General features: G+C 41.9%; 1 protein-coding gene across 1 annotated transcript in view; it reads left to right on the forward strand.

The window, feature by feature from the left end:
* The first annotated feature begins 7991 nt into the window (after positions 1-7991).
* Positions 7992-14212, forward strand: part of LOC139155779 (solute carrier family 12 member 9-like) — a 123045-nt gene continuing 116824 nt past the window's right edge. The window contains exon 1 of the mRNA XM_070731048.1: positions 7992-8280. Coding sequence (XP_070587149.1) covers positions 8097-8280 — 184 coding nt within the window. The 5' untranslated portion in view covers positions 7992-8096. The remainder of the gene's footprint in view (positions 8281-14212) is intronic.

Genomic DNA, 14212 nt, shown 5'->3' on the forward strand with positions numbered 1-14212 from the left:
TTTATATTTTGGATCTTCAGTAATAGTCAATAGAGAGGGAAATTGTATCTCTTTCAGGTGAGGAGAGGCCAGGCACCCTAACCCAAACCCTTGACGTGAGTGACAGTCAAGTTCGCCACTTTTAAGCCAGTCACATGACCTTTACGCCACCCCGTCACATAATCGTCAAGCCCCTCCCACCTGGTCATATGGCCAGTAAGCCACACCCACAAAATAAGCCACGTCCACAGTGTGGTAGTAAAAACTTTTGTAGCCCTTCACTGCCTATACCCGTGATGGCGAATTTTTGGCACATGTGCCCCAGTTGGCATGTGGAGCCCTATCGGAGGGCACACAAGGTGTTGCGCTATGTCAGCTCCACTGCGCATGCGCATGCCAGCCAGCTGGTTTTCAGCCTTGGGGAAGGCCGTTTCTCCCTCCAGAGGCTTCCGGGAAGCTTCCTGAAGCCTCGGAGTTTGAAAAACAGCCCAACAGTCCAACCGGAAGTTCGGGAAAAATAGACTTCCTGTTTACCCTTCATGCTGTTTTTCACACTTTGGAACTTCAAGAAGCTTCCTGGAAAGGTCCGGAGTGCGAAAAACAACACAACGGGCAAACTGGAAGTCCGTTTTTCTGAACTTCCAGTTTGTTTTTTTCACCGTCCCAGGCTTCAGTGAGGCCTATGTGCATTCCTGGGGATGGATTATGCCCATGCGCAATGCTGGGGTGCACATGTGTGGAAGAGGGAATAGATGTGGCTACGTGCGAACATCCTTTGGGCACGTGAACCAAAAGTGGTTCGCCATCACTGCCCTATTCCATTTCAGTCAAGGGTTAAAAGGACCGGCTCGGAGTTAACATCTGGGCGGTGCACTCTGCTAATTAGAAACTAAATTGCTCCACGGGATAATGTGAGTAAGGCAGGTGGATTTTGACCGGCCTCAAAGGAAATACTTTGCGGCTTTCCAAAGTGGAATGGAAGTCAAAGTCTAATGTCCTCCCACGTGTGTGAAGTGTTATGAAGTTGAGTTGGCGGATAAAAACTGGAGTCTACAGAAGTGTTTCCCAACCTTGGCAACTTGAAGATATTTGGACTTCAACTCCCAGAATTCCCCAGCCAGCAAATGTTGGCTGGGGAATTCTGGGAATTGAAGTCTAAATATCTTCAAGTTGCCAAGGTTGGGAAACACTGATCTACAGGACATCCTCGGTTTACACTAGTTTATTTATGGACTGTTTGGTGATTTAGGGACTTTCAGCCCTAATGAGCAGGCTCCATAATGGTCATAAGTTGAGAACAGGTCAGTTTTGTACAGGTAGGCATCGACTTACAACAGGCCCAGGAGTGAGTTCGAAATTTATCTTGCCGCCGGTTTGCTTTCGGTAAAGGGCCAAAAGCTCAGTTTCTGGGCATGCATAAAAGCAATAGCCAGGAAAAAAAGAGTAAAAAAAGAGTAAAATAAATTTAAAAATAAACAGATGGCAGTTCTATTTTATAGCAGATTCTATTTTTTGAAAAGCCCAAAACAAGAGGGTGGAGCATGCCCAGTGCCAGAAACTCGGCTTCTGTGCATGCACAGAAGTAAAACCCAGCAAAAAATAGCAAAAAAAACCCACCCCAAATAAGATAGTGGTCCATGCATGGTGCCAAAAAAACAGCTTCTGTGCATGCACAGAAGCAAAAACCAGCATAAAATGGAAAAAAACCCCCAAACCGATAGCAAAATGGTAGCACATGCGCAATGCCAAAAACCTGGCTTCTGTGAATGCGCAGAAGCAAAAACCAGCAAAAAATATCAACTCTCCCCAAAAACATGGCTTCTGTGCTGTGCACGCAACAAGAATGGTGGAAGGTCTTAAGCATAAAACGTATCAGGAAAGACTTTATGAACTCCATCTGTCTAGTCTGGAGGACAGAAGGAAAAGGGGGGACATGATCGAAACATTTAAATATGTCAAAGGGTTAAATAAGGTCCAGGAGGGAAGTGTTTTTAATAGGAAAGTGAACACAAGAACAAGGGGACACAATCTGAGGTTAGTTGGTGGAAAGATCAAAAGCAACATGAGAAAATATTATTTGACTGAAAGAGTAGTAGATACTTGGAACAAACTCTCAGCAGACGTGGTTGGTCAATCCACAGGAACTGAATTAAAACATGCCTGGGATAAACGTAGATCCATCCTAGAATAAAATACAAGAAATAGTATAAGGGCAGACTAGATGGAGCATGAGGTGTTTTTCTGCTGTCAATCTTCTATGTTTCTATGTTTCTACAGGTACATTCATTGCGTTCATTTAGTGACTTGGTTAGCGACTAACCCTTTGCTAGTTTTGTTTTTATTTAAAGAATTAGGCTATTATCGGAATCTAATCCATGGGTTCAAGGTTATGTGTAAAATACATGGCAATGAATCCAAGGGAAAAAATGAGTTAATTCACAAGCGCGTTAAGGTGTTGTGTGAATAACGCCAATATCATTTGATGGGAAAGGCAAAAAGTAAGTAGGGAGGAATGTATAGGCAGTCCTAAACTTACAACAATTCATTTAGTGACCGTTCAAAGTTACAATGGTGCTGGAAAAAGGGACTTACGACTGCTTTTCACACTTACGACCGTTGCAGCATCCTTTATAATGACATGATAAAAAGTCAGGCTGCTTGGCAAGTGATTCATACTTACGACGGTTGCAATGTCAGATGATCCTCTTTTGCGACATTCTGAAAATTGGGGGAAGTCAGATTCACTTAACAACTGTTCCTAACTTAACAACGGTGCCGAGAATGGTCGTAAAATGGGGCACGACTCACTTAACAACTGTCTTGTGCAGTAAATGGAAATTTGGGGGATTGCGGTCGTAAATTGAGGACTACCCGCAATGTGCTTTTGAATGTCGCAGTTGTTGTTGCGATGCCTCCTGAAGGCTGTGGCTCACCGTCTCTGCCCTGTGACTCATTCCTGGATGCCTGCAAGACACGTAGCTTCGACATGTGTTGTGTCCTGGGTGTTGCCAGGGAAGTTGGAAAAGTCACAAAATTTGACACCTCCGCGAGAGGAAGTAGCAGACAGGCTGACGGCACAGGGAGGTCAAGAGTTCTGGCTTTGCTCCTATTTGTATAGGTAGTCCTTGACTTACAACGGTTTGCTTAGTGACCATTCAAAGTTACAGCAGCACAGACAAAAGTGACTCACAAACTATTTTTCACACATACAGGGGGTGGACATAAAAATGGAAACACTTGACTTTTTGGCATCATAATGTTTGAACATGTTCAAATCAATCAAAACTTGACATATTTTAATGGGTTTTTTTTTTGTTAATTCTGTTATTTGATATGTTTTTTAAAACTACCTTTCTTTTGTACAGAAATTTAAAGAAATTGGTTATAACCTTCTAGAAATGGCAGACCTCTCAGACTTTCAAAGAGGCCAAATTGTTGGTGCTTGAATGGCAGGCGCTAGTGTCACAGAAAGTGCCCAAATGTTTGGCGTTTCAAGAGGTCATGTCTCAAAAGTACTGACTGCTTTTGAAAGAGAAGGGAAAACGTCCTCAGCCAAGCACAGGTCTGGTCGAAAGTCGAAGTGGTCTGTGAGAGACCGTCGGACTCTAAAGCGAATGGTTAGAGTGGATCGCAAGACCGCAGCTCCTAAAATCACTGCAGAGCTCAATAGACACGTACAGAATCCAGTTTCCACAAAAACTGTTCGAAGGGAGCTTCACCAATCTGGATTCCACGGAAGAGCTGCAAGGTGTTTCCATTTTTCTGTCCACCCCCTGTATCGCCGTACCAGCTTTTACATGATTTACATTCAGATGATGGGGTGGGCTTCAAAACTTTTAGCAGGGTTTTTTTCTGCCCAGGTGCTGGGTGGGTGTGGCCTAGTTGGCCTCCTTTACCACCTTTTTTGCCCGTTTGTGTCATAAGTCGAGGACTGCCTGTTTTGGCTGTTTTTTTTCAAATGGACTACACCACCTATCTTCCCCTGCCTGGTAATCAGACGCTGGGGAGATGCCTATTTCTGCTCCAGCCCAGTCTTTGTAGAAAATCCTTCCCTGTTTGGCTCAAATTCAGATCGAGCCCCTTTAAAATAATAATAAAGGCAACATTAGTATTAGTAAGGAGACCAATTATTAATTTTATAGCTTTTTCCTACCGCGAGTGAGAGCTCAAAAGATCCCTGGGAGAATTTGCAGGCTGGACGGGGAGCTTTTATTGCCACTCGATCCCGACTGCCTTTTTAATTGCTTTTAAGCATTTCATGTTCCTCAACTCGGTGGGAATCCCCAGCGGTTGGTCCAGCTGCAAAGAGCTTGTTTAATCTGGAGACAGGCCAAAAAACGGCAGCGTGAAACGGATCCATCCTTTCCTCGCTTTACCTGACCTGCTGGACTACAGACACCATCGTTCCCAGCTGGGGTGAGCAGAGCAGAGCTCTGCGGGTAGCGACCGAGAAGGGGTGAGTTAAGAAAAAATGGGGGGGAAAAACAACCCCAACCCACAGCTATTTCAAACTCAGTAAACTGCTTTCACGCAACATGCTAATCTTAATTACTTTTTTTTATTTTCTGAATCAATTCGAACCGGCCCAGTTAGTGGTCTGATATATTGAGCTCAGCTAAGAAACATTTTTGATACCTTAACTTAATTAAGCTGCCCCGAGTCCTCGGAGAGGGGCGGCATACAAATCTAATAAATAATAATAATAATAATAATAATAATAATAATAATAATAATAATAATAATTCTGAAGCATAACACATAAGACATTGTGATTGTGGAGAAAAAGAAAGTATGGATCATCGACATCGCAATCCCAGGAGACAGCAGAATTGAGGAGAAGCAGCTAGAGAAATTAGTGAAATACGAAGATCTAAAAATCGAGCTGCAACGACTCTGGCATAAGCCAGTGAAAGTGGTCCCAGTGGTCCTTGGCACGCTGGGCACAGTGCCAAAGGATCTCAGCGGACATCTGAAAACCATCGGAATTGACAAAATCTCCATCTGTCAATTGCAAAAGGCCGCTTTACTGGGATCGGCAAACATAATTCGCCGCTACATCACGCAGTCCTAGGTGCTTGGGAAGCGCCCGACTGGGGATGAAATACGAAATCCAGCATAGTGATCTCGTTTGCTGTGTTGTATTGACATAATAATTAATAATAATAATAATAATAATAATAATAATAATAATAATAATAATAACAATAACAACAACAACAACAACAATAATAATAATTTATTAGACTTGTATGCTGACCCTCTCCGAAGACTCCAAAGATATAATCACCGCAGTAAGAATCTCAATTGCGCAAATGTGGAACAAAGATCAGATTCCACCTGAAAATCTAATTATACAAAAAAATCTGTAGATGTGTGGAAATGGACAAAATGATGAATGCAATTAAAGGAATAAAAAGTAAAGAAACCAACGAAACATGGCGAAAATGGCATGAGTGGATCCATAATAAAAACCAAATATAACAATACAGAGTATCAGTGTGTGTGTGTGTGTGTGTGTGTGTGTGTGTATGTACAGAGCTGAAGGGATTGGATACTGTAGCCTAGAGGATAATTCTCTGCCTTACAAGGCAAAGGTTGCAGGTTCAAGTCCCAGTGGGTATGGCTAGCTGATGAGGCCAAAATAAGGCCGAAATAGATCTATCCTAGTCTCCCTTAATTTTCAAATTCAGCTTAAACACGTGACATATATATATATATATATATATATATATATATATATATATATATATATATATATATATATATATAAAACAAGTATAAAAATACAAAGGTAAATGAAACAACTATTTTTGTTTAATTCTTCTTCTTCATAGAATCAACGGTATTTATGTTTCTTGTATGTATGTGAATGTATGCAGTCCAATATAATACAAAATGTAAGAAATGACAATATAAGAGGTAACAGAAACGGAGTATGACCTGTTCAACAATGTATATATAATGACACATACTTTTTCTTTTTTTAAACCAATAAAAATGTATTAAAAAATAAAAAAAATAAACTTATGGTTTGACTGTTGCAGCATCTCCGCGATCACAAAATCAAAATCCGTCGCTTGGCAACTGGCAGCTACTTATGATTGATTGCAGTGTCCTGGGGTCACATAATCCTCTTTTGTGGCAAAGAAAGCGAATGGGGAAGCCAGATTCACTTAACAACCCGCAGTGATTTATTTAACAACGGTGGCAAGGAAGGTCGTAAAATGGGGGCGGGGATTCACTTCTTGCTTTGCCACCTGGGTTTGGGGGCTCAATTGTGGCAATAAGTCGAGGACAACCTAGGGCGGGTCAAATTTTTCAACTTTTACTTTCTAAACCTTGGTGTAGGACAGAAACATAGCATAGCAGGCTGGAGAATTCTGGGAATTGAAGTCCACAAGTCTTAAAAGTTGCCAAGTTTGGAGATTCCTGCTTTTAGAGCGCCCAGGCACTGAATCAATCTTTGCCCTTGAGCTATATATATTTTTCTTTTTTAAAATTAAAAATAAACTTTATTTATGATACACAAAACATAAACAGCCAAACACAAAAGGCATTAACAAAAAAGTTGGACAATTTGGGACCTGCCTGTGATACAACTCTAATAGTGCTTATTTTCTGTTACACAAATTATATTTGCATCAAATCGTAACAGTGGGTATCTTATTTGGGTATCTCTTTTTCTTTCCCTTCCCCTTTTTTTTTATTTTTAGGACCAATCCTCTGACATTTGCTCTCCAAATTTTCTAACATTTATTAATTCTCTGTCTTTGGTTTTTTTCCTTTTTTAAAATCCAATCATAGAATTTATCCCAACAGCTATCATACTGTAGCTCAGTGATAGCAAACTTTATTTTTCTCCAGTGCCAAAAGAGCATGAGTGCGCTATTGTGCATGCGAGAATGCCCACACCCATAATTCAATGCTTGGGGAGGGCGAAAACAGCTCCCCCACCGAGACCCCCGGGAGGCAGGAAACTGCCTGTTTCCAGACTTCTGGTGGGCTCAGGAGGCTCCTGTTTCGGCCCCCCCCAGCCTCTCCAGGCTTCCCCAGAGCCAGGGCAGGGTAACAATGCCGATGTCCATTCCAACTGTTATTGTTATTGTGGCTAGTATCCTGTATATAAACATTCTTATACCTTTGTATGCCAAAAATAGTACTTGGCAAAATGAATGAGTGAATGAATGAATGAATGAGAGAAAGAAAGAAAAAAAGAAAGGAAGGAAGGAAGGAGGGAGGGAGGAAGAAAGAAAGGAATGAAGGAGGGAGGGAGAGAGGAAGGAAAGAAGGAAGGAAGGAAGGAGGGAGGTAGAGAGGAAGGGAGGGAGGAAAGAAGGAAGAAAGGAAGGAGGGAGAGAGGGAGAGAGGAAGGAAAGAAGAAAGGAAGAAAGAAAGGAATGAAGGAGGGTGGGAGAGAGGGAGAGAGGAAGGAAAGAAGGAAGGAAGGAAGGAGGGAGGGAGAGAGAAAGGAAGGAAAGAAGGAAGGAAGGAAGAAAGGAATGAAGGAGGGAGGGAGGAAGAACGAAAGAAAGAACGAAAGAAAGAGGAAGGGGGAGTGAGGGAGGGAGGGAAAAAGAAGAAGGGAGGGAGGAGGAAAGAAAGAAAGAGGGAGAGAGAGAGAAAGAAAGAAAGAAATAGGAAGGGAGAGGGAGGGAGGGAAGAAGGAGGGAGGGAGGGAAGAAGAAAGAAAGAGGGGGGAGCGAGGGAAAGAATAAAAAAGAAAGAAAGAGAGAGGGAGAAAGAAAGAAAGATGGGAGGGAGAGAGAGCGAGAGAAAGAATGAAAAAAGAAAGAAAGAGGGAGAGAGAGAGAGAGAAAGGAAGGAAGGAAGGAAGAGGGAGGGAGCGAGGGAAAGAATAAAAAAGAAAGAGAGAGAGAGAGAAAGAAAGAAAGAAAGAAAGAAAGAAAGAAAGAAAGAAAGAAAGAAAACTCCCCTTCCCAACCGAGCCGTCTGAAGGGAGACCGCCAGGCGCTCGGGGTTGAAGCCGGGACAGGAGGCGGGGCGCTGGGCCGGCCGAGGGCGGCGCCTTCCGAGGGAGCGAGGCGGGCGGGCCGGGCGCTGGGAAGCCCCGAGAGTCCGCGCTGTGTGGTCGGGGCGCGCGGACAAGCGGGGCAGCCATGCCGGCCCGTGGCAGCGGCGCCCTGTCGGAGCGGAGCCCCTTGCTGGCTTACCGGCTGTGCAGCAGCTCCTCGCTGGAGCCCGACCAGGCGGCCCCGACGTCGCGCAAGCTCTCCACCTTCCTGGGCGTCGTGGTGCCCACCCTGCTCTCCATGTTCAGCGTGGTGCTCTTCCTCCGCCTGGGTGAGCCCGAGTCAGCCGGGACCCCCGCCCGCCCGGCGCCCGCGAGCCCTTCTGAGCCTCGGGGGCCTTTTTTTGTGGTCGCCGATGCTTGGGCTGAAGCAGGAGCCCCGCGGGGGGGTGGCTGGGTGAACAGGTCGTGTGGATGCGTGTTGGGTTCAGTTTGGAGGGAAAGGTTTCAGGGTTTCGTGTGAACGCCGCCTGGTTAACCTGGAGGGAAAGTTGAAGCGATTTGTGCGAATTGCCATTCAAGCTGCCCTGGTTATCTTGGAGATAAACTTTGGTCTGGCCTGGTTATCCTGGGGTGTGTGTGTGTGTGAGAGAGAGAGAGAGAGAGAGAGAAAGAAAGAAAAAGAAAGAAAGAGGAAGGGGGGGAGAAAGAAAGAAAGAGGAAGGGGGAGGGAGGGAGAGAGAGAGAGAGAGACTGAAGTGTGTTGTGGGAATGTGCCATTAAATGAGTTGTGGGAACGTGCCAAGGTTCTCCTGGTAGGAAAGTTAAGTGTTTCCTGTGAATTCAGCCTAGAAATAAAAGTTAAATATGTCTGTCAACAAACCCTGGTGATTCTGAAAAGAAAGTTCAGTGATTTGTGGGAATTGCACTTTGGTTGTGTGAATGCGGCCTGGTTATCTTGGAGATAAGCTTTGGTTTAGCCTGGTTATCCTGGGGTGTCTGTGTGTGACAGAGAGAGAGGTAAAGAGAGAGAGAGAGAGAGAGAGAGAGAGAGAGAGAGAGAGAGAGAGAGAGAGAGAGAGAGTTAAGTGTGTTGTGGGAATACGCCAAGGTTCACACACACCAGGATAACCAGGCCATACCAAACTTTATCTCCAAGTTAAGTGTTACCTGTGAATTCAGCCTAGAAATAAAGTTTAATATGTCTGTGAATGCAGCCTGGTTTATCCAGTTGTGTGAATGCGTGTTCGGTTATCTTGGAGGGGAAGTTTAAGTGTTTCTTGTGAGCCCCGCCCAGTTAACTCCAATCATTCATTCATTCAATCAGTCAATCAATCAATCAATCAATCAATCAATCAATCAATCAATCAATCAATTTGTTGTGTGAATGTACCAAGGTTATCCTGGAAGGAAAGTTAAGCGTTGCCTGTGAATTCAGTCTAGAAATAAATATGTCTGCAAATGCAGCCTGCTTATCCTGAAATAAAAATTAAGTGTTTTGTGTGAATGCCGCCTGGTTAACTTGGAAGTTAAAAAGTTCAAGCGATTTGTGGGAATTGTACACTGGTTGTGCTGAATAAAATAATTCAAGCGTGTTGTGTGAATGTGGCTTGGTTATCTTGGAGATAAGCTTTGGTGTGGCCAGGATATCCTGGGGTGTGTGTGTATGAGAGAGAGAGAGTTAAGCATGTTGTGGGAACGTGCCAAGGTTCTCCTGGTAGGAAAGTTAAGTGTTTCCAGTGAATTCAGACTAGAAATAAAGTCAAATACGTCTGTGAATGCAGCCTGGTTTAGCCTGAAAGGAAAGTTAAGTGTTTCGTGCGAATGCAGTTTGGTTATGCTGAATAAAATCAAGGAAGGAAGGAAGGAAGGAACGAAGGAAGGAAGGAAGGAAGGAAGGAAGGAAAGAAAGAGAGTTAAGAGTGTTGTGAGAATGTGCCAAGGTGATCCTGAAAGGAAAGTTCAGCGTTTCATGTGACTACAACTTGGTTATGCTGGAAAAATAATCCAATTGTGTGAATGTGCCAAGGTTATCCTGGTAGGAAAGTTACCGGTAAGTGTTTTCCTGTGAATTCAGCCTAGAAATAAAGTTAAAGATGTCTGTGAATGCAGCCTGGTTTATCCAGGAAAGTTAAGCTTGTTGTGTGAATGCCGCCCGGTTATCTTGGAAGGAAAATTCAACGATTTGTGTGAATGCAGTTTGGCTATGCTGAATAAAATCACTCCGCGTGTCTTTTCAATAAATCAGCAAAGCTTTTCACGTGAATACTAGCTTGGTTACGCTGGAAAAATAACCCAGTTGTGTGAATGCGGCCTGATTATCCTGGAAAGAAAGTTACACTTTGGTGTGGCCTGGTTATCCTTAAAAAAGTTAAGTGTGCTGTGGGAATTCGCCCTGGTTATCCTGGAAGGAAAGTTAAGCAGTCATGTGAATACAACTTGCTTAACCTGGGGGAATCATTGGGTGATGTGAATACAGCCGGATTTTCCTGGAAAGAAAGTTAGGTGGGTTGTGTGGGAATGCAGCCCAGATTCCTTGGAAAGAAAGAGGAAGTTCTGGGATGGGAAGATAAGAGTGGCTGATTCAGATATTCAACCCTTTGGCCTTTGCTGGATGGTTTTCAGAGATAAACCAAAATGAACTTTCTGACTTTGGCCATCATTGGTAGCCCTATAATCCTGGTTTTTTGGTCAGGGTGCTTTTAAAGCAGGGGGCTCTAACCTTGGTAACTTTAAGCCTGGAGGACTTCAAGCCGCCCCGAGTCTTCGGAGAGGGGCGGCATACAAATCTAAATAATAAATAAATAAATAAATAACTCCCAGAATTCCCCAGCCAGCTTTGCTGGCTGGGGAATTCTGGGAGTTGAAGTCCTCCAGGCTTAAAGTTACCAAGGTTGGAGACCCTTGCTTTAAAGAATATCAAAGTAAATCCAGTAATGGGCTGTTGCCCCCACAGGGTTGCCCCCACAGTGGGGGTAGTAAGTTTATGCACTATTTATTGAATACTTAATAGTTTTTTAAATTGTCCTTCCTTCTCTAGTACTTTAGTATTCATTACGTTTAAAATAGGAAATAATTAAATAGTATGTTTTTACCCATAAACCCTTTTATCATTATCTAGAACTGAATTTTGATAGCAATGAAAGAAAATTGAGCTACTTGCCTAATCTGTTATCATACTGAACCTTGTGGGTTCAGTACAAAACCTTGAAATGTGACTGTGCTCCTATCAGTTGTCCTTTTTGCAGCTATTCACATAATGTGACTTAATCAACTGAGTCCAAGCGCCTATTTGAAAACTTATCTTGGTCAGTAAGCCACTCCCACCTAGTCACATGACTTGTAAGCCATCCCCATCACATGATTGCAAGCCACTCCCACATGGTCACATGGTCACATGGTCCCACCTGGTCGCATTTAAGCCATCCCCCATCACATGATTGTCAAGCCACACCAACACAGCGGCTAGAATCGCATATGCACAAAATTGGAAGCTTGAATAAAATTTCAGATGAAAGAGAAATATTACGTACTATTTTAGATTGTGCTGAGATGAATAGGCTTACTTTAAAACTTAAAGATAAAGAAGAATGTGATTACTATAAGATCTGGGCAAAGTTTTATGAATGGTTGGAAACTAAAAATTATTGGAAGTCATTTTCTTAATTACTTTTGAAGCAATACATAATTAATAATAATAATAATAATAATAATAATAATAATAATAATAATAATAATTTATTAGATTTGTATGCCACCCCTCTCCAAAGACATGATGATATAATCTTAATTTACTAAAGACCCAGATGACAAAATAAGGATTGGTGGCAGCAATGGATAAGGATTAAAGGATTACATTGAGTTAAGATGTTTATGTTTTATTATAGATAGAATATAAGGGAATAGATTTTATAATACAGTGTTCCCTCGATTTTCGCGGGTTCGAACTTCGCGGAAAGTCTATACCACGGTTTTTCAAAAATATTAATTAAAAAATACTTTGCTGGTTTTTTCCCTATACCACGGTTTTTCCCACCCGATGACGTCATATGTCATCACCAAACTTTCGTCTGTCTTTAATAAATATTTTTTTTAATAAACTTTAATAAATTAACATGGTGAGTAATAATCTGAATGGTTGCTAAGGGAATGGAAAATTGCAATTTAGGGGTTTAAAGTGTTAAGGGAAGGCTTGGGATACTGTTCATAGCCAAAAATAGTGTATTTACTTCCGCATCGCTACTTCATGGAAATTCAACTTTCGCGGGCGGTCTCAGAACGCATCCCCCGGGAAAATCGAGGGAACACTATTGCTATCTGTCGATGAAATATGTCTCATGTGTAGTTAATTTCAATTAATTTAGCAAAGAAGGGGATACAAAGTATACAGTATATTAAAAGCATTACTAGCATTTTTTCTCTGAATGTTTAACGTACCAAAGAAATATCATTTATTATTATTTTAGGTGCTGATTCTGTGGGGTTTTTTTTACTGCTTATGTTGTTTTTACTGTATGTTGGAGAAAAAATAAAGGATATTTTGTACCCAGAGGCCACACCCACAAAATAAGCCACGCCCACAGTGTGGCAGTAAACATTTTGGCAGCCCATCCCTGGGTAAGCCAGTAGAGGGAATTCTGGGAGTTGAAGTCCCACAGGTCTTCAAGCTGCCAGAGTTGGGGAAAAGCATCCCAAAGGCCTTGAAGTCTAGGATTAAGACTACACCCAAATCCTGGTTAATAAATAAAGGATGCCAGGCCCTTTGGCCAAGCGGCTAACCTTGCCAAGATTGTCATCCGATCCTCCGATTTCAGCAGAGAGGCTTAAGGAAAATCATTAATATAAAAAATTAGTTACTTATTACATTTATATCTCACCTCCCTACAGCAAAACTTTATTTTCTAGGCATTTTCCCTGCCTTTGGCAAAACAAACCAGGTCAGGAAGAAAGTTAAAAAAACCCGATCCCTGAAAATCTAAGTTTCCAAAGGCAGGATGTTTATTTGGGAGCCCAGTGGATAGGATTGCCCTGAGATATTTCCAGGATATAAGTCAGGCATATTGAGAATTGAGTAATCTTTTACCTTCAGGTGCCCTGCCTTGCACTGACTTATAATTAACTGGGGTTACTAATTTAATTGCTTCATTCTTGAAATGGCTGGACTGAATAACTACATAGTTTTAAGCCAGCCAGGGGTTGGACTAGATGATCTCCAAGATCCCTTCTGATCTATACCTTCTGCAAATATTAGAGGGCCTTTGTCAGCCTGATATTACTCCAAATGCAAATACCTTTATTATCTGTCTATCTATCTATCTATCTATCTATCTATCTATCTATCTATCTATCTATCTATCTATATATCTATCTATCTACGGTATCTTTCTATCTATCTATCTATCTATCTATCTATCTATCTATCTATCTATCTATCTATCTATCTATCTACATACCTACCTACCTACTTACCTACCTACCTACCAACCTATTTATCTATTATCTATCTATCTATCTATCTATCTATCTATCTATCATCTCTCTCTCTCTCTCTCTCTCTCTCCATACCTACCTTCCTTCCTTCCTTCCTATTTATCTATTATCTATCATCTCTCTCTCTATCTCTCTATCAATCTCTCTATCCCTCTATCTCTGTATCTCTTTATCTCTTTATCTATCTCTCTATCTCTATCTATCTATCTATCTATCTATCTATCTATCTATCTATCTATCTATCTGACTTCTATGCTGCCCTTCTCAACCGATTCAGGGCGGCATACAACATAATTAATACAATACAATACAATGTGTAGAAATCTAATTTCTAAAAAATACTATAAAACTAAGTTTTTTTTTTAAAAAAATCCATCTATCTTCGAACTAGCCACATGGTTTCATTCTCACAACGTGTTTAATCTGTCTGATGAATTAACCCACATTCAAAGTAAATAGAAATTGAGAAAGGAAAGGAAAGAAAAGAGGAAAGAAGGAAGGAAGGAGGGAGGGAGGGAAAGTAATAGAGATGAAGGAAAAGGAAAAGAGGAAAGAAAGAAGAAAAAAGAAAGAAGGAAGGAAGGAAGGAAGGAAAGCATGTAGGAAGTGGGAGAAGGAAACTCCAGATTTCATTCTTTGGAATGATGTTTCTTTCCCTTGGTGTTGATTAGAAGGTCGGCTTGTGGCTTGGCTCACTTGCTTGAGCTCCCTGATGTGATTTGCTCAGCCAACGTTATCAATTTCTTCTTTTTCTTTTCAGTCTTTGCTGATTAA

The sequence above is a fragment of the Erythrolamprus reginae genome, unplaced genomic scaffold, assembly GCF_031021105.1.
Source record: "Erythrolamprus reginae isolate rEryReg1 unplaced genomic scaffold, rEryReg1.hap1 H_55, whole genome shotgun sequence".
In the NCBI taxonomy this organism is placed as follows: domain Eukaryota; kingdom Metazoa; phylum Chordata; class Lepidosauria; order Squamata; family Dipsadidae; genus Erythrolamprus; species Erythrolamprus reginae.